This window comes from Alexandromys fortis, unplaced genomic scaffold (genome assembly GCF_014885135.2).
Source record: "Alexandromys fortis isolate MF-2015 unplaced genomic scaffold, M_Fortis_MF-2015_v1.1 scaffold_50, whole genome shotgun sequence".
Lineage (NCBI taxonomy): Eukaryota > Metazoa > Chordata > Mammalia > Rodentia > Cricetidae > Alexandromys > Alexandromys fortis.
In genome coordinates, this window is record NW_026067932.1 from 6,313,977 (window position 1) to 6,335,117 (window position 21,141).

Below are 21,141 nucleotides of genomic sequence, written 5' to 3' on the forward strand. Positions count from 1 at the left end.
AGAGAGAGAGAGAGAGAGAGAGAGAGAGAGAGAGAGAGAGAGATTCATAAGAAGTTCTGTGACTCTAGAAAACCTTGACTAATACAGATAGACAGGAAAGAGTAGCTGAGTGTCCAGTAGGTTCGAGGAATTCCTATCAGTCAGTTGTTTTCAATGTCAATAGTGTTTTGCTTTTATTTTCTAAAAGAAAAGAGAGCATTGATCCACATGTTCAGGAGAAAAAGACAAAGAAAAACTCAAAAGGTAGGGGCTGGTAGGCATCTTAGTGGTAAGCGGTGTGACCAACTTGTGGAAAAACAGACCTGGGTTTGATCCCCAGAACGTTGTGTGTTTAAGAGGACATACCACAAATACTACTTTATATACAAACACACCGGAGGGGAGAAGATTGAACGAAATGATAAAATTGCTAAGAAGTCAGAGACTGGAGCACAGAGGATACAGCACACAGGGAGAGAACACCCCACCTATGTTAACAGGAAGGACAATCAGAGGAAAGAGTCAGGGGTAGTTCTCTCTCTGTGCAATTCTCTTCACGTCCCTGCCTCTATATCTTTTCTTTCGTCTTTTTGTTTGTTAGAGACAGTCTCAGGTAGCCCAGGCTGACCTGGAAGTCTTGATTCTCCTGCTTCCATCTCCAAGGTGCTGGGATTACAGCTGTATGGATTCTATGTTCTTTGTGAATTGAAATATGAAATCAGCTACCGAGACAAGGAAGGAGAGCACCTGGAATGGAAGACATCAGAGAAGCAGTGGGGGACTGCCTGAATTTCAAGGGCATGGATTAGTGAATTAAGTAAGACTTCGCTCGTTACTATACACAGTCTGACTTTATAGGGAAGCGTGATCCCAGAAGGTAAGCAAACCATAAAAGCCGATGCCTTCGTCTTAGCGAGAGTTCACTGTATTTTCAGAAGTCTTAATCTACGACGTATGTTACACCATTCAAAGAACAGGTGAAACTCATTTGGGGTGATTTCCTTTCTGTTTAGGATGTTGTTTTCAAAGTGCAGCAAGCTTCCATCAATGCAAGCAGACACATCTGCCTTGTCAAAATGCCCACATGGATAAAGAAGGTGGCTAATGGACCAGGACTTCACGGTGCACATGGGACTCGTGGCTTCCTTGCTGTTTCCCTCTGTTAAGCCCCTTGTTACCAATTTACCATGTAGATATCTGACTTAATAAATGGCTACAAAACCACTGAGCACCGAGCAAATGCCAGATAAATAATTGCTAGCTGATAAAAAATGGTTCTTATCAGAAAAACCAATATTTGTATGTAAAAGGATGTTTCCAAGGGCCTTAAAAATAGTTTGTTCTTTTAAATGAGTTAAACATACCCACAGAAATCCTGTTGACATTGCTCACTTCCTTAGCAGAGATAAACGTCTGTCCTGGTCCAGCTGGAATTGTTTTAATTTAAAAACTATGGCATTAGAGAGAATCTTCACTATCTCAAACATAGATACATATGCATATATATAATAGATTTGTAACCATATAAATACCTTTACATTTGTATATAAATACATTTATAATCATTTAATATATAAATACATTTTACATATTAGATATATATTTATATATCATTTATAATATTCTACATATATTTATCATATATTATGTATTCATATGTTTATATGAATACAACATGGAATTATCAAAATAAAATCTATATATAATGTATATATAATACACACAAATTCATGTTTACATATTATAAGTTTATAAATAAATCTTTAAATATACTATAAGTACATGTATATGAATTTATATATTTACATACTAAGTATATAAATATAGATATTTACATGGTTACAAATTCATTTCAGAAACCCTCGCCCTCCATCCTGCCTATGTCAGTTGACAGAAAATGTGTAATGGGGTGTGGAGGATTACTTACAGGTGACACTTCCATTTCAGGCAAACCATGGTCCAGTAAGCACATTAGCAAATCGAACAGCGGTAACTAGGACCCCCAGTATGCTGGCGTGTCACTATTGAACATGGCCTTTTTTAAAAAAAAAAATCAGAGATCATCCATTCTCTCTCAACAGGATTGGAAACAGTCTTTGCTAGTGTTGTTATAAATTGCTCATTAATCAAAATGGATTTATTGAGCACCCATACTGTGCAAAGCCTGCACTAAGTGATTCAAAATAACAGGTTGCTTAGTTACCGCAAAATGGAAAAATTCCCCTGTGAAGGATAAAATTAAATGAAAGGCAGACAATAAAACATCTTCTTTGATGGCATCTGACTATTACATAAGGGCTTTTTACTGCTATGCCAGCCATTTTCTTTTAAAGATAACTCATTCATTAATTCCTTTTTGTTGCTGTCGTTCATTTATATGACTGATTCCCCACCATAAAAATCTACCGTCCTCTGCGTGAGGAGAAGCAGGTAATTTAATAGTGGCAGCACAAATGAGAACGTGATCCACCTTTACTTTAGGAGCCCAGTATTATGATTCTTACTCCATATGAAACCCATAGGCATTGAGGTACTCGCAAAGTATTCCTTAGAGAAAAACTCAACTTATTGGTTGAATCATAAAATCTGGTTGAATATAGATAAACTACTGATTCACTTTCTTATTAAAATTAAACTAGTAGCTATGGTAAAAAAAAAAAAGTTTTCTCATCTGCTTAACAAATACAGGAAGGGGACAAATATACACACTTAACTGTTATTTTCAGAAGAGACACATTTTATCTCTGAATGGCACTGCCAGTTACCAGCCAGGCGGGATTTGGACCGTGCAGAATGACCCATACATGCTAATGCGTGAAACATGTGTGCTCAGTTTCAGGGCTCTGTATTAGATACACAGGGCCATTGTAATATAGCAGAAATGCATGGCGTATACAATCAAACTTCCTTTCTTTAGTTCTGTTGGCTAGGGGCCTCAGAAGGAGGCATGGGCAGGACAGATCTATGAGGTCCAAGAGAAAGCTCTGCTCATCAGACCTCTGTGCTCGGCTTGTGGAGGGCCATCTTCTTCGTGTGCCTACATTGCCTTTCCCTTTCCCTTTGCCTGGGTTTCTGACAGGCCCGCCCCGTCCTTTGTCATTGTGGTATCACATCGTTGTCATCTACAAAATCGACCCCAGGGAACCACACAATCCAGTTACTCCCCCGCCAAACACCGAACAACACAGCTCCTGAGCTTTGGTGTAAGTTTTCAACTCCCTCATGTTTACGCTCAGGTTCAAAGCTGTCTCCTACTGCATGTGCCATAGGTTAAACATGCCTGATAAGGCCTACTTAATTACTGTGTTACTTCTATGAAGATGTCATCTCTAAATTCCTATAAGATCCTAGGGGTTAGGATGCAAACTTTTAAAGCCCCCTTGGTGTGCAGGATAAACAATTCGATCTCTAGATGTTCCTTCAAAGAGCTAACTATCTATCCTCCATGGCTCTCTTGCCTCTTCCCCCTACATCTATCTAACATTTCCTTAGTTGAGGCTGAGATCAGGCAGCATTTGCTGGAAGTAGGTTACACCTCATATCCCTCTCCTACAACCCAGGGATATGTGGTTCTACTTCTTGTGCTTATTAACCTTCAAATTTCCAAATTTTTAGGACTTGCAGCTCAACTCTGTTTCTTTGGCAACACTAACACAATGCCTGGAACTGGGAAAACTAGTGGAACTCTGTGCATGTTTATTGAATGGGCAAGTAGGTCATTTCCTCCTCATTCAGTTTTGGTACTTGTAGCATCCTTGCTATGTGTACTACTGTCCTGTAGCACCTATACTACGTGTACTATGGTACTATGCCTCACCTGTACTATGTGCACTATGGTACTACGCCTGTAGCATACCACGCTGGGCAAGGGGCTGGAGATTGAAATACATACACACAGAGAGACAGAGACAGAGGCTGGAACTTTATCCAGTAAGCCACAGCCTTGTGGCCACACACAGATTAATAGAAATGGGTTAAAAATTAATATGTAAGAATTAGCCATAAGAAGCTAGAGCTAACGGGTCAAGCAGTGTTTTAAGTAATATAGTTCTGTGTGATTATTTCGGGAGTCTGGGCAGCTGGGAAACAAACAAGCGGCCTCTCTACAACAATTGGCACTCCAAAGTATGCTAGAAAAATCCACAGAAAACCTGAGAAAGCTTGGGAAGGAATTCTAGATACAAAAGAGCAGAGTTAAGCACAGACATTTACAGGTGGAGGCCCTCAGTGAGATTGGCAACTAGGGACACACTAAGAGATCGCCCTCGGGAACGGTGAGGGTTGATTGAACATGGGCATGTGTCTGTGTGTGCTTTCATGTCCAGACTCTTGCCTTATAGTAGTTCCAGGTGGCGCAGGCACCACAGGAGGCACAGTTGAGATCAGGAACTAGAGACTCTCTGAGGCGTGCCCTCCAGAAGACTGGCCAGCCGGGAAGTAATAAAGAGGAGGTGGAGGGTGAATTGAAGGCCTCAAACAGATGGGATGTGCACGGATGTACACTGCTGTGTTTTCTTTCTTTTTTATTTTTGACTAGAGAAAGACATTTGATTCTGGAGACTGCTAAGAAAGGTATCTTGATTTTAAAAATTTGTTGCTTTGGAAAAGAGGTAGGTTCTGCTTTTGTTTCCACCAATGAACCTGTGGATTCATTCCAGACTAACATGGTTTGATGGACCAAAATCCCCTGAAATGTCACTGTGAATACCCCCAAAGATACTTCGCCCAATAAACAGCAGGAAGTAGTTTACAGAGAACGATGCCCAAATTCCCTAAATGATTGTTTACTGGAGGTTGTGGGCTCGAGGAGCGGGGACGAGCGGTGTGCAGGTGGCAAGCTTTGACACCCCCCCTCCACAATTCCTGAGTGTGAGCCTGCTTCCCGGAGTCCCCGTGGGTGGAGAGGTGGCAGCTGGAGCAGAGCTTCATGGGTGGCAGTGGTCCCTGGCTCTGCATGCCCAAGACTTTGTGACGAGAGGCGTGTGGCCACAGCCCAGTGGGTGCCCAGCCTGGTGGAGCTGCCCCAGCAGAGAGACACTTTGGGATCACTGCTGCGGCCTCCTCCGTGGCAGCCAGAATTGCCATCAGCCAGATGGCTGGTGTGACTATCTTGTAGCCTTTACCAGCATTTAATATTATTCATATGGAATGTAGAATGCGCATGTTTGCTAGGGCATTTTCCAACTTACAAGAGCAACTGGATTTTTGTGGGCTTTGCATGTGGTTAGTTGCTCTCCTTTTCTCCATCACATTTGTGCCACACCTGGGCGAGTTAAAAACGAAGAACATTAGGTCTAATTATATAGAAAAGGGGGAGATTTTGGGGACCGTGGACCCCCACACCCTGAATTTCCTACAGACAACTTGTTTTCCTATGCTTGCAGCTGCTCTGCGCAAACAAGAGACCCTCCCTGATGGCAGGGGAGTGGTTTCTGGTGGCTTGCAGCTGAAGGATCTCCAGAGCTAGGGAATGGCCATTGATCAGGGAAGGCACTACATAAGCTGCTCTGGAACACAATAAAATTGGCATTCTTGTTTCAAGTAAGACCCGTGTTTCCGTCTGTGCGTCTATGTGTTTCAACCTCCAGCCCCTTTTCCCACCTCACTAACTGTCCCATAGTGTAGGCGCTACAGGTACTCATCTACATTAGGAGCTGTCCTGCAAGTCCTTTCTTTGCTCTCACAGCAGGAAAACATCAATAACTCCAAGAGTGGTCAGCTCCTCCCCCAAGTTCACCAGCTCACCAAGCTGCTCCCAAAGGAACAGCACAAAGCTAATCATAAGCCATAAAGTACTCAGAGCAGTGAGAGACTTGGAAAGGGTAGGATCCATGAAACCTAGAGCCCCAGGTTAGCTGAGTGGAGTGCGGGGTGCACACTGTCTCTAGACTAGCCAATGAAGACACAGGTTAGCTGAGTGGAGTGCGGGGCGCACACTGTCTCTAGACTAGCCAATGAAGACACAGCTACGCTGATACTGTCTCACCAGCGGTGGCGCTAACAACTAGAGAGCAATCCTTTGGGCGCCCCTGTCAGGAATCTGCATCCATGTTTATTCCTATAATTTAAAAACACATAATTTCCATTTTAATTCTCGACTCCCCACTGGTAGAATTCATAAACACAGCCCAGAGCGCAGAGCACAGGTCTTAGGGATTCAGCTGGTTCAGCTGGTCAGGCTGATTTCTGCACAAGCCCAAGTATCAACGACAGTAGGGGGATTCATATATCCATGCAAATTAAAATCTAGCTCCATTTAGAATAAAATAAAACCAAAACAACAGCAACTCAGATAGTCGTAAGAATCTGTGTTTTCCAAAAGCAGCTGGATGGATAACTTCTTATGCTGCTATTTAGTCAGCACTCTTGGCAAAGGCCAGAGAAAGAAAATTCCCTCTACTTAAATGCGGGCAGAGTCTTGGCCACAGCAGAAGTGATGTCTAAGCCATAAAAGGGAGTGTAGCTTCTGCCGATTTTCCTTGGGGTTTGTTCTTGGAATCATATTCACATTTACCCAACATATACCAAGAGCAATCCAAGTAGGCCATGGTAGATATGGAAGATAGAATGTTATTTTTTTTTATTTATTTGAAATTAGCCCAGACTGATGTGGAACTCACAGTGTTGCCAAATTCACAGTGATCCTCCGGCCCCAGCCTCCTAAGTATTAGGATTATAAGTCTGGGCCACCACAACTGACGTGAGGGAGAGGGTCCCCCTCGGAGTCAGTGCGAGACACACCCAGCACAAAGGAGATTTAATACTCTGGAGGGGCAGGCAGATAGGGGTTGTAGTGGGACGGGGGCTGCAAAGACAGCAGCAATAGAAAGAAAGCAAGCAAGCACCAGCAGGATTTTTGTTTGTCTTTTACAGGAGTGGGTTTTTAAGGAGAAAGGGGGGAAGTCTGTGCTAGGGTGAGTTGGTAAATCCTGACTGGACACATTAACCAAATAACGAATTTTGATCGGTGGACCTTGGTATTTTGTTTCAGGAATGAGTCCGTGGCAAAATAAAGGAATAGACCTTGGGGGTTAGCTTGGGAATGTAATCTAACAGTCAGGGGCGTTGGGTGGGGGGTGAAGAAGGGTAAAAGGCAAAACCTGTCAGAGCCATGTTTGCCAAGCTCTGGCCTGTTAGAGCCCTTCACCTGGCCTAAGAATGGATCTTGTACACAGATTCTATTACAGTGTTTAGTCAAGAAGCCCCGGCATAATTACTTGAAACAGCAAGCAAGAAACTCCTACAGAGCCATCTCAGAAGTGCAGCTTTAAAAGAAAAATACATGAGTGTGTCTTGTTATTGTTGTTGTTAACTAGGTCTTAAGGTTGGTTTGTTCTGTGTGGCAGTCAATAACCAGAGGGGACTTTGGCACCTGGAAATGTGGTGTTCCAAAACTTGTGGCTTTAACATTGTGACTTCTCAGGAGGCAGGAGCTGGGGACTCTAAAAACAAGTGACAATGAAAGATGAAAAGCTCAAGGGGAGAAGCTGTGGGGACCAAAACAGCTATTCAAAGACAAAAACTATCACTGGAAGCTGGGGAGACAGTCCTGACTTCTCTGGTGTCTTTTCCTTAAGTATGGTTCCTTCTCAGGGACAAAAGTGCCAGAGTCACTCACTCAGCACAGACATAAAAACAAGCAAAAGCACACAGTGAAATGTCAGCCTCCCACGAGCCGGGAAGAACGCCCTCACCAGTAGCCTGGTCATGCTGACATCCCAGATTTCCAGAGTGCAATATGGTGATAGAATGGAAGAGCTAGACTTTCCACTGGTAATGGAGACACTGATCTTCAGAATCCAGCCTGTACTTCACGAGGAGAAACATGCCAGTCACAGAAGGCAAGCAAGCAATCCCCACGCCAAAACAAAGCTCCTGGTTTATAGACAGCTTGCCAGGTATCCAGATAGACCCCCATCGACACAGTATCCTTAGAGTCAATTGTTCTCCATAGGCTGGAGAAGGAGCGCAGAGTTAGGAGCACTTAGCATGCACAGGTGCCCTGGGTTTGACGCCTACCACAGAACAAAATAAATTAGTGAAGGTTACTTTCCAAATTCCCTAAATGAGCAATGTGGTAGAGAGGTGATCCTCACAAAACGGAACCAGCTAGACTTGCAGATTCAGGAACAAAATCAATTACTGCTATTGGTATAAGTTTAGTGGCGTTCAGATAGCATTAGACACACATGCAGGCATTCTCTCTTCATACATAATTGATCCTTATGTTTCCAGGACGCTCTTTCAGGTTACTTCCAAAGAAATCTATGAAATATTACATCTTCATATATTATACAACCTAACAAATTCTACTGTTCACTTATCAACCCCCGTACATCTATCAGGGCAGGGCTCTTTGGGGCAGGTTTTCCTCTAACATATTGCTTCAGATCTCTGCAGCTATGATCAGACATGTAAGATAGATGTTCTTGATAGGAACACTCCATGCCATGCTCCTCTTCCACCCTCTTCCCTTCTACGCCATGTTCTGACACTCTCTTCTTGCCCTCTTTCCCACTCACTAAAACTTCCTTCCGCTGAATTTAATGTCCGATAACATCTGCCCATCCGTTCGCATGTTGTGTGCACCATCTTTTTCCATTCCTAGAAGCTTCCATTTTCATCTCAGATATACCCTGGTGGTTTCTTTCCAAGCTTCTCTCTTCCTGAAATTATGTCAGCATTTTATACTCTGCATCTGACAGCTGTAGTAGGTGAAGCCCCCTCAGGTGTGCAGATTTCCCCTTACTTCTGCTGGCTCCTGGTTCAGGCTCCTTTCTCTTCAGGCTTAATTATTTTAAACTGCCAATCATAATACGGAAACTATTTAATGGAATTACTTGGGGCTTAAAGAGAATAGAGTGTCCTGCTCTCCTTTCTGAGGGTCATAATTGTTTTCGACTGGTCCCTGACGGAACTGCTTTTAACCTAAATTCAGTTCTCGGAACATCTGTGTGAGATGAATCTGAGGTGCTATCCTGTATAGGGGCTAGCTTAAAGCATAAATTCCTCATGAATCTCCCCCTTTTCTACCCATAATGAAACAAGACGTTGAAGTGTTTGGGGTGGAGGTGTGAGGCCGTATTACTTGTGATTACTCTAACGGTGTACCCTTGACATCTAAGCCTATGGAGGACAGTGTTCACTGTAGAATGCTCACACTGGGCTGTCATGGAGATCTCTGTCTGAGCTCGTTGCTTTAAGCACCACTTCTCAACAGTAGGTCCAGCAAATTCCTTAGGACCAAAGCAGCTTTAACTGCTGCACTGGCTTACCACACAGGCCGAAGCTTTGTGGCCTGTCTCTCTAATGTGCTGATAGAAGGGGCTCCAAAGCCAGGTGTGGTTCAACCCATTTAATTTTCTCACCAGTGTTTTTGGTGCCGTTCAGAAGTTTTTCTTCCCTATATTTTTATGCAGAATTCCTTGTTTGCAGCAAAGAGCTGACCGGATCCTTTGATGGATAGCTAGGAGAAACCCACCTTCCATGCTTGCACTCCTTCCTCTGTTGTCACTCTTGACCCTTCAGTGTGCCTATGCCTAGGTAGAGTGCCCTTACAGTTTTGCACATTTTGCCTATATTTTCCTACCTCAGTGGGGCACTCTCCTCAAGTCCCTTGATGGGACTGAAGTGTTCTAGAAACTAAGGACCTTAGGATAAAGGAGAGATGTCCCCAGATACCAAGACTGACTAGGATCCCTTGTTAGCTCTCTTATAAGTTCTGGTGCTCACCCACTTCTGTATACGCTATGAGCACTGGTCTTCTCTATGGCGGTTTGTCAATCACTCATTAGTCTCCCTTCACCCATAGCCTGTGATCATCTGATCCTTGGCCACGCTTACATCTTTTCTGATTGTCAAGGTCACATGAGGACTATCTGACATTTCTTAACACCCTGTTCTTCGTTCACAATTCCTGCCTCTCCTCATCGCCTGACATAATGCAGCACTATAGCACACAGTGAAGAACCACTCAGGCTCAAACCCCAGAGCCATCCCTAGTAACACACTCCTGTGCCATCATCTAATGTGTCAGGGCCTCCACTTCCTCAGTTTTAAAGTGATGGACAATGTTAATAACTCACCGCATCCTAAGAGCTACATGACGTTATACACATAAATAACTTAGAACACACAGTAAGAACCTCATAATTTTTAGCTACTCTCATTATCATGTTTTTACCTTATCCAAAAACTAACTTTCTTCTGTATGGTTATGATTTACACAGTACCCCTACCTTAGCACAACTCAAAGTCTATTTGTTCATCTCTGTGAAATCTTCTAGTATACTATCTATAATGGATTTTCTGGATTTTACTTCAACCCCTCTATAATTCTTCCATTCATTGCCCCAAATACATGCCAAGTACCAGGGTGCGAACCAAGAGCCTTGCACACGCTAGACAAGCACTCTGCCGTGGAACTGTGCCTCACCCAATTTGCCATCTTAGGCAGAAACAAACCCATTTGGAAATGCACTAGAGTTTGCCTATAATAATAAGCACACGCTCCTCCTTCCATCTCCGGGCAAGGAATGTCGGCATTTACCTAGACTATCTCAATGCCAGCATCCACCCACCCTGGTCTTGCTTTGGATGCTTCATCTTCAGTAACTCCCTCTGCCAGAAAAGACTTCCAACCTTTAAACTAGACCAAGTTATGAAAACGTAAGGTAAATTTAGTAACCAAATATAATTTGATGAGTTAGAAACAAATAGGATGTCCAAAGGTCTATATAAGGACTTCTGCTACCAAGGACCCAAAGCATGACATCCCACCAAGGTTCCTAATGATGTCGAACAAAGCAGGGCCATCTCTGTGAAGAGCCCTTAACCATTAGACTTCACATCGAAATCTACGGCTTACCTGTACTCACTTGAAATGCAAAACTGAGCACTGGGACTACTTTGGGACACTTTTATGTTGATAATATAGTATGACATAAAAATATTAATGATGCGTCTTCAGTTATGTGAGTATGCAAATCGAATTGGCCAATGGTGAGTCGGAAAAATTACCAGTTCTCGGAGAAGGTGCCCTTGCGATTTCTAGGGAGCAAGGTTTCTTTGTAACGGCTGTGTCCAGGAGATCACAGAGAAAGTTCTCGTTTTCTGAAGGAAATGTGTCCAGGGAGGCCGATGGCACGATTTCCATGGTGTGATTCCTCTTCTTTGGATAAGACTCCTGAAAAGGAGAGGTAATGAAGAGCTTTTTAATAAAAACACAGCCTTGTCTGATTTATAGAAATCAGAAGGGTAGTTGGGTCCACCAGCTGTTGCCAAATTGGCTAAGAACTGATGTTCTATTTGATAAGGTCCTATAACTATATGTTGTTATCACTGGTAGCTTGAAAGAGTTCTTATCATTTGGAAAGCCTGAGTTTCCATTAGACAGTAACAGTCTGGATCTTCCTCTGCTATGAATATCTACTTTCTAGTCACAGAGTAAACAGCTTCAATCAACAATCATTTTCCAGGCCCTCCTCCTTGCCTGCCTCCTAGAGATAGCCATAGAACTCACCTTTGGCCAGCTAGACACAGCAGAATTCTGGGGAAGGCTTCTGAAGGAATAGTTTTCCCCCAGAGAAGATTGTGAGGGGCTACTTCCCCTAGGATCCTCTCTAGGGGAAGGGAAGACTTTGTGTTTTACTGTAATGCAAACTCAAGAACAAAATGATATAAAAAAAAAACAGAAGCTGCAATATTAAGATAAAAGTGCCTGGTACCCTTATGATATCGTTGAGTTGCTAGAACAGACCTAGCAAAAGCTTCTTCAGGCTTTGTAAGGAAATATCAGCATCCTTATAATATAAGTCATTACTGTTTGAGTTTACTTACACTCAGAATTGTAAGTATCCCATCCATCACATTAATATTTTTCTTTGTAAATACTGCCAACTATATAACTAATCCATTATGGCTAAGACTTTTTAAGGTAAGGATATAATTTATATCCAGATTATTCATATTTTATGTTACTAATTCCTCAGTATATTCTAAAAAACACAATTCAATTAATTGTATAACATCTCGATTTCTTATAAATGATGAATTAACTAGTTACCAATAATTATTGTCCCTTCCGTGTGTGTGTGTGTGTGTGTGTGTGTGTGTACGTGTGTGTGTGTATGAGAGAGGGGGGCTATATTAAGTAGTAAAGGCTAATCATGAGTGTTGTTTTCTTAATTGGTAAGACATAGTCCTAGCTCTCAGGGAGTTCATAGTCTACTTGGGAAGACAAATTGCCTGCATGATGGATTTCAGAATGAATAACATTTTATTTTTTTCTATTTGTTACTTTATAAAGTACACTTCATAACTGGGAAACAAATAAGAAAATAAACTCATTTTCAGAAAATCTTCCAGGATCCATTCCATGGTTGATACAGATTTAGTCCGAGCGCCCACTTTGTCTATAATGATATTTACAGTAAGTGGAATTCAAGGTCAGGGTAATTGCTTTCAGACCACACCAGACCCTCACACATCAAAGAGTCAATTATGTTCACTCTACTCTACTGAAAGCAGGAAATTGGGAGTAATTTATTTTTAACAACAAAGGGTGACAAAGTAGAAAGCATCCAGAGAAAGCAATCAAGAGGGTATTTGCTTTAAAAACCCATGTCAGAGGAGAAATGATGAAAGGAGTCGCAGGGTTCTGCCCAGAGAGGCTGTGCAGCTATAGAACGCTTTCCCGACGTGTCTGAAAAGCTCTCCCTCAAGTGCAGCCTCGCAAAGTGGAGGGAAGGGCAAAGCTCTTAAAAGGCAAAAAACTGAAAGAAGAAAAGACTAATCTTTAGAAGATAAGAAGAGGAAATTTGGGTCAAAACTCAAAATAAATTTATGAATTAAAGCTACTACTTGTTTTATAAAATAAATACACACTGATAAAGTAAGCCAACAAATGGAACTGGAAAGCAACAGAATAGACCCCCACTGCTGAAAATCTCCAGCTACTTCTCTGTGGCTGAGATAATGGATGAAGCACATTTCATGGTTAGACCAGATGACTGTGCCGTCCTCCGTGTATTTTGTCTTCTGCACCACCCTGCATCCAGAATCCACTGCCGGCCCTGCCATGCGGCAGGAGTTGAATATGCCCTGTGCCTCAGTTGGACAGTCTCTTGTCCTTTAAACAGATAAAAACTACTGTCCTCTAAAGGATGTGACCTTTTTGTTAGTTTGTTATTGCTTACTTCGTTGCTTTTCAGAGCTGAGAAGCTGTGGTGTACACATGCCATCCTGGATACGCATGAAGCTGAGGCAGGGATATTTTGAGTTTGAGGGCAGCAGCCTGGGTAACACAGTAAAAAAAAGGAGAATGAAGGAAAGAACCTAAGGAAGGGAGGAAGAGAGGAGCGGAAGGAAGGAAGGAAGGAAGGAAGGAAGGAAGGAAGGAAGGAAGGAAGGAAAAGCTGAGATTACAACAAAATCAAATAAAGTCTAATCAAAGAGTCTCCAATCTTAACTGAGTTGGAAAGTCAAGTATCAACAAAATAGGGAACAACAAATGCTGAAGCAAGTATGGGAGAAGAGGAGGAGGAGGAGGAGGAAGAGGAGGAGGAAGAAGAGGAGGAGGAGGAGGAGGAGGAGGAGGAGGAGGAGGAGGAAGAAGAAGAAGAAGAAGAAGAAGAAGAAGAAGAAGAAGAAGAAGAAGAAGAAGAAGAAGAAGAAGAAGAAGAAGAAGAAGAATTTTCAACCTTGAAAATAAAATAGATAAATAAAGTCTCCAGCTAAAACCCTACATTAAATTTATGAGAACAATTCAAGGGTTTGGTAAAGTTGCGATGTTACTGTTGATGAAGCATGATTGGGATTTTTAAATGGCTTGGAGGTTTAATTACTAAGGATGGGCTAATTTACTTTCTCCATTTGTCGGCACACAGACTGATTCCAAACCTTGACATCTGTGAATAGGGCTACAATAAACTTGGGAGTGCACTGTAACATCCTAACACACTGATTCCACATCCTTTGGGAAGATGCCCAGTAGTGGAATGGGTCATTCTCAATACATTTTAATGTTTTTAGAAACTCTACACAGTTTTCCAGATGACTGCATCAACTGGTCTTCCATCCAGTGGTGTTCACAACTCTCATTTTCTCCATATCCTCCCCAAACTATTCATATTAGCTGTTCTAACAACTATGAGGGCTCACTGTAGCTTAGATGTGCATTTTCCTGGTTATTATGCAGGGGCATTATTTAAACCCATTGGTCATCTTACATATCTTCTTTAAGGAACAGCTATCTAGGTCCTTCATCCATTCTAAAGGGTAAATTGTTTCAAACTATGGAGCTGAGTGCCCTATGATGATATAAAGCCATTCTATGATGCATGGTTTACAAATACATTATCCTACTTTATAGGCCGCCTTATCAATTCACTGTCCTTTGCTGTAGGAAAACTATTTAGCTGATGTAATTCATGCTCTACTTTGTTTTCATTAATTATTTTGTGCTTAGATTAAAAAGTTATTTGCGTGGACAAATATGGAGATTTTAATTCTATTTTCTGCTAGTAGCTTTACAGTTTCAGGTTTTGCGTCTTAAGTCCATTTCAAGTTAATTTTTGCAGCTAGGGCAAGATAAAAATTTAAGACAATGCTTCTGTGAGACCATCAGATTTTCCACAACAATTTATTGAAGAGGCAGCCCCGTTTTCTGTTTTGAGTATCTCTGCATCTATAATTACTTTAACCTTCAAATATTTTGCAACAGTACCTTACTGTGTGGTCCAGGCTGGCCTCAAACTTTTCAGTCTCCTGCCTCAGTCTCCCATGTGCTAAGATAATGAGCATCAGCTGCTGTATCTAACTTTCTATAAATCATATATCAACATAAATTATATATAAATTCATAAATTGTAAGTTACCTCCAACAATGTCTCGTGAACTATTGTCAAGGGTAAATATAAATATACTGTCTTTGATTTATGGTGTGTGACATGAGTTTCTGACTCCATGTTACATAAGAGCAGTATACATATACGCACAGGGATGATACTCAAATTCTGAGTTTCATCCTATCTTAGGCTAGTGATGTGTAGTGGACGCTCCCTTATGACAGTCCTCGGTGGCAGCAAATCACAGGTCCCAGTGAAATGTGTGATCACAGGAATGATATTTTATTGCTAAACTGGGATGCCTACAAGATTAGGTGAAGTAAATGCACTTTGAGCTTAGACTACTTTTAACTCAGGATGGATTTATCAACATATGACTTATGCTGAACACATCTGATTATGTTCAAGTGATAAATTAACATTAGCTTCCCATATACATAATTTAGTAAGTTCTATCATTTTGAAATTTAATGTTTTGCTCTTAAAAAATCTCTTATTTATACAACTTGTTTATACGTTCTGCTCTTTTGAAATAGAATTCCCACAACAAAAGGTATCTACCATATGCTTACCTAAAGTCAAATCTGTTTCTGAACTTTCAGACTCGTTTGTATGTCATTCTGTTCTCTCTCTGGCATTGCAGAGTTTTGATTACCAAACCTTAAAATTAATTTTACTACCTAGTAGGATAAATCTCTCTTCACATTCATCTATGTCAAACCATTCCCGGTTATCCTCAGGTTTATTTGAATGTATCAACATTTTCTAACTTCTTAAATAAGTCCCTATGACTTGTCTGCTACCAATAAATTACACTCCCATCCAGCAGGTCACCTAAACAAGCTCGCCTTCATTTCATATGCTTCCTCACTGTGATTCCCAGTCAGTCAAGGGCTAAACTTGAGCGCTACCTCAAACACATTTATTTCTCTCCACTCTGCTTTGTCTAGATAACCAGTGTGTCTCATTGGAACTACCAGAACAACTTTCAAACTAGCCTCTTATCTCCAAGGCTGCTTGTTTTTCATAGTTATTATACTGCCAAATACTCATGAGAGGGAGTTGAGGGTTAGTCATGTTCCAATTAGTGTTCTTGCTTTTGTTGTACCTTCAGGAGGGAATAACAAATGCTATGCCATTAGTACATGTTGATCCCAAGCAGAAATCATAAAACAAATCAGAATTTTATTTATTTATTTATTAAAGATTTCTGTCTCTTCCCCACTGCCGCCTCCCCTTTCCCTCCCTCTCCCCCAATCAAGTCCCCCTCCCTCGTCAGCCCAAAAAGCAATCAGGGTTCCCTGCCCTGTGGGAAGTCCAAGGACCACCCACCTCCATCCAGGTCTAGTAAGGTGAGCATCCAAACTGCCTAGGCTCCCACAAAGCCAATAGGTGCAGTAGGATCAAAAACCTATTGCCTTTGTTCTTGAGGTCTCAGTAGTCCTCATTGTCCGCTATGTTCAGCAAGACCGGTTTTAACCCAGGCTTTTTCAGACCCAGGCCAGCTGGCCTTGGTGAGTTCCCGATAAAACATCCCCATTGTCTCAGTGTGTGGGTGTACCCCTCGCGGTCCTGAGTTCTGCTCGTGCTCTCTCTTCTTCTGCTCCTGAGTTGGACCTTGAGATTTCAGTCCGGTGCTCCAATGTGGGTGTCTGTCTCTGTCTCTTGTCTCCTTTCATCGCCTGATGAAGGTTAATGTTCAGGAGGATGCCTATATGTTTTTCTTTGGGTTCTCCTTCTTATTTAGCTTCTCTAAGAACCCGAATTATAGGCTCAATGTCCTTTATTTATGGCTAGAAACCAAATATGAGTGAGTACATCCCATGTTCCTCTTTTTGGGTCTGGCTTACCTCACTCAGGATAGTGTTTTCTATTTCCATCCATTTGCCTGCAAACTTCAAGAAGTTCTTGTTTTTTACTGCTGAGTAGTACTCTAATATGTATATATTCCATACTTTCTTCATCCATTCTTCAATTGAAGGGCATCTAGGTTGTTTCCAGGTTCTGGCTATTACAAACAATGCTGCTATAAACATAGTAGAGCATATACTTTTATTGTATGATAAGGCCTCTCTTGGGTATATTCCCAAGAGTGGTATTGCTGGGTCCATGGGTAGGTTGATCCCGAATTTCCTAAGAAACCTCCACACTGCTTTCCAGAGTGGTTGCACAAGTTTGCATTCCCACCAGCAATGGATGAGTGTACCCCTTTCTCCACAACCTCTCCAGCAAAAGCTATCATTGGTGTTTTTTATTTTAGCCATTCTGACAGGTGTAAGATGGTAGTTTAAAGTTGTCTTGATTTGCATTTCCCTAATCGCTAAGGAAGTTGAGCATAACCTTAGGTGTCTTTTGGCCATTTGAACTTCTTCTGTTGAGAGATCTCTGTTCAGCTCAGTGCCCCATTTTATAATTGGGTTGATTAGCCTTTTATGGTCTAGTTTCTTGAGTTCTTTACATATTTTGGAGATCAGACCTTTGTCAGTTGCGGGGTTGGTGAAGATTTTCTCCCAGTCAGTGGGTTGCCTTTCTGTCTTAGCAACAGTGTCCTTTGCTTTACAGAAGCTTCTCAGTCTCAGGAGGTCCCATTTATTCAATGAGGCCCTTACTGTCTGTGCTGCTGGGGTTATACGTAGGAAGTGGTCTCCTGTGCCCACGTGTTGTAGAGTACTTCCCACTTTCTCTTCTATCAGGTTCAGTGTGTTCAGACTGATATTAAGGTCTTTAATCCACTTGGACTTGAGTTTTGTGCATGGTGATAGATATGGATCTATTTTCATTCTTCTACAGATTGAGATCCAGTTTTGCCAGCACAATTTGTTGAAGATGCTCTCTTTTTTCCATTGTATACTTTTAGCTCCTTTATCGAAAATCAGGTGCTCATAGGTTTGTGGGTTAAAGTCAGGGTCTTCTATTCAATTCCATTGGTCGACTTCTCTGTTTTTATGCCAATACGAAGCTGTTTTCAATACTGTAGCTCTGTAATAGAGTTTGAAGTCAAGGATCTCCCTTGCTCTTGGATTGGGAGGATCAACATAGTAAAAATGGCAATTCTACCAAAAGCAATCTATAGATTCAATGCAATCCCCATCAAAATCCCATCAAAATTCTTCACAGATCTGGAGAAGACAATAATCAACTTTATATGGAAAAACAAAAAACCCAGGATAGCCAAAACAATCTTATACAATAAAGGAACGTCTGGAGGCATTACCATCCCTGACTTCAAATCAGAATTTTCTTACCGAGTGATCTTGTTGAATAAATAGTGACCTGCACAGTAATCACATTCATATAACAAGAGCTAGACAAATAAGCCAAGGTATCGTTTAATAAGTTGAAGCATAATCCTATTATTATGATAAAGAGTCTTAATATTTAAAGTGTTTGCCTAGCATTTAGTGAAGCTCCATGTGGACGGCAGGGCAGTGAACGCATGCTGAGGAAAATGAGTGCATAAAATAACTCTTCACTTTGTGTCCTACAGTCTGCTTCTTCCTCTTACACAAGTCAAGGCCATCCTCTTTAAAAGGTGTACAAACACTTTAATAAAGTTTGGTTTATGTAAGTCTGAGACAACAACACTCAAGAAAATCATACATTGAAATCTTTTGTGTTCTGTGAAAAGAACCATATTTTATTTACCCAAATGATTCTCATTTAGTTCCCACAACGATTGATCTAACCTTCATTCTGAAAGTGGTTTTGGGAGTGCGAAAAGACTTAGTCAGTACAAGATCTGAAGAGTGGAAGGACGGGGCTCCAACCTAGAATACATGTGTTTGCATTGTGATAAAGGCACTAACACCCAATCTTTACCTCCAAATACAAGGAAAAGAGAAGCCATACATTTGTGAGTAGAATCCGGCCCTGATGGGTTTTTAAGCTCCTGAAACTCCTCCTCTTACAGTGAGAAATATTGGCCTTTGTCACAAGTGTATTGTCAATATATCATTGACAACTAAGCCCAGAAATGAGCAACAGAGATGGAAAGAGAAGTGAGTGATCCTGAGGACTCCACTCTACCTGATCTAACTAAACTGGGCTCTCGATTTGGGGAGCAATTGCCCTTTTCATATTTTGTCTCTGTCTTTACGTGAGATTCTGGATCCTACCCTTATTCCTGCTCTCACATTCCTGTAGTAGTAGCATAACCCCGTGTTCTGGGCCATCGTCAGCAGCTCTCTTCCAAGGAATGGAGTTTCAGCCCTGAATTAAAAACAGATCCCTGGGCCCTGCACTGTCTAACTTAACTGAGGAAATACATAACTTTGATGCTCTGTTGTCCTTAGCCTGTTCCACCTTATCTTCCCTATTCGACTGTGAAGTGTATGGTCCAAACACTGCTTCTTCTGAATAAGAAACATGTGCAGAACACTAACTAAATTAGTAGGAAGTTGTGTGCTCCCGTACCTCAAGAAAAATAAACATTAGAAACCAAACCTCAATAGACTATGTTTTTAATATGCTGCTTAGGTTGTATTTCCACAGAAGCTAAAAACTGCTGAACAAATCAAAAGTTATAATTAAATGAGATCTTTTAGTAATGAGTAAAGAATTTTAGTCATAGTAAATAATTGTAGCTATTGGTAGTAGTCAGAATGCAATAAATCAGCTAAAGACATTAACATGGCATTGGCTTGATTTGATACAAGCATGAAATTCATACTAGAGAGAGTACCTGGCCTCTTCCCTTCGGTGCTAATTAGGAATGATTTTCTTTGGTAATTGCATAAAGGAAAGTCTAACTGGATTATGCTGACCACAGTAAGGAAGTTCAAGTTTTACTCATTATAGAGACTGGGAGAGACTTGGCCTTCTGACTTAGGAGAATCCATCACAGTCATGAAGAAACCAGGTATGGGCACAGGGGCTTCACAAACACTTCAGTGATGAGTTTTACGATCAGAAACAGGTGGCGCTGGGGCTTTCTGAAGCAGCTCTGACAGACTGTACACCACCATGAATCTTTTCCTACCCTCAACTCAGAGCCACACGAGGAGACCCGGGTGTTTAAGGAATGAAGGGTTGGCGATCACGGGGAGGGGAGGGCACGTGGTCTGGTGCTGAGACCCACATGTGAGGAGGGAAAAAAACCAGGCAGGGTGTTTCCTTTGGACATGGATGAGCAAAACAACCATTTGGTATTTAGCAAATGTCACGCACAGAAACGGTGAAGAAAAAAGTTACAGGGAGATATTGTGCCTCGAACACGTGAAAGGCAGAAGGGAGGTTACAATGGCTCTGCCTCTAGGACCGAAGATGTCAAAGACGGAAAAATGGCAGCAGGAAGAAACGCTTCATCTACACACCAAATTTCTAACAGCCGAGTTCATTAGGTTGAACTTGGCTGCTCCCTGTAGAAGGTTCTTTGCCCGTAGAGTCGTCATACCGGGCCTGATCATCCCCAGGGTGGAGAGAATGACAGTCAAATTGGATGAATTTTCAGATGGTGGGTGGACTACAAAGCATTGTGTCAATATCATGAGGCCTGTGTGCTTTCACTGCTCTCTGGATTCTTTGGCTGACAAAAGAAAAAATAACCCTAAAACTTGGGAGTGTGGGTTTGTGGCTGTTTGGAAGTTTGAGATGATTCAGAATCCCAAATGACTCAAAGCAAATAAAAGCTTTTGGAAGTAGCCTGCTTTACTTTGACGTACCCACAATATCGAGAGAGAGAGAAAAAAAAATCCTCAAAAGATTTACAATGACATTCAAGTCAGGAACATCATAATACAAATATAGAACAATAATAAAAGAATTTTAGAAGAACGGCCATTGGCTGTGAGAAAAGTTTGATGCCCACAGGACAGGCCTAGAAAAAAGGAACACTGGCTACCGTGCTAAGGAGAATAACTCCTCCCCTCCCATGCAGAACCATATTCCAATCACTATACCGCCAACTATATTGTGCTGCATGACCACGGGGCTTTGCAGACACATATATAAATGAACGGTCTGTAAACAAGGAGCCAATAGTGGACTAACCTTTACAAAACAGTTTCCCAGGCCCAACAGGCTGGGTGAACCCATGAACTCACAGTGGCCGAGGATGCATATGTAAGACCTGCATACCATCGAGTCAGGCAAAATTCCAGTATGGATAGGGCAGAGGCTCACAAAAGTCCTAACTCAATAGGAACAGAAATTGGCAGTTGACGGCTTCTGGGGAAGGGAGAGTCAATGAGGAATGCAGACCCACTTAGGATGGCCGAGGATGGCCTTGCAACCACACATCTACCAGCAGCACTGATTGGATTTGGGGGAGGGGACAGAGACAGAGAGATGCACAGAGAGAATGAGACTGAAGAGCTGA

At 41.8% G+C, this 21,141-nt stretch overlaps 1 protein-coding gene and 1 long non-coding RNA gene across 9 annotated transcripts in view; one reads left to right on the forward strand and one right to left on the reverse strand.

Annotated features, from left to right (window-relative positions):
* The window catches only part of Anks1b (ankyrin repeat and sterile alpha motif domain containing 1B), an 864,790-nt gene that overhangs the window by 594,312 nt on the left and 249,337 nt on the right, over positions 1-21,141 (reverse strand). For all 7 annotated transcript variants that reach the window (XM_050145702.1, XM_050145698.1, XM_050145703.1 and 4 more), the window contains one exon: positions 10,999-11,164. In XM_050145702.1, coding sequence (XP_050001659.1) covers positions 10,999-11,164 — 166 coding nt within the window. The remainder of the gene's footprint in view (positions 1-10,998; positions 11,165-21,141) is intronic.
* On the forward strand, positions 7-1,196 carry LOC126503785 (uncharacterized). 2 transcript variants are annotated; one of them, XR_007592403.1, is made up of 3 exons: positions 7-243; positions 581-856; positions 993-1,196. It is a non-coding gene; the product is annotated as an uncharacterized lncRNA (long non-coding RNA). The 2 variants fall into 2 exon arrangements; XR_007592404.1 differs by having other exon boundaries at positions 581-796.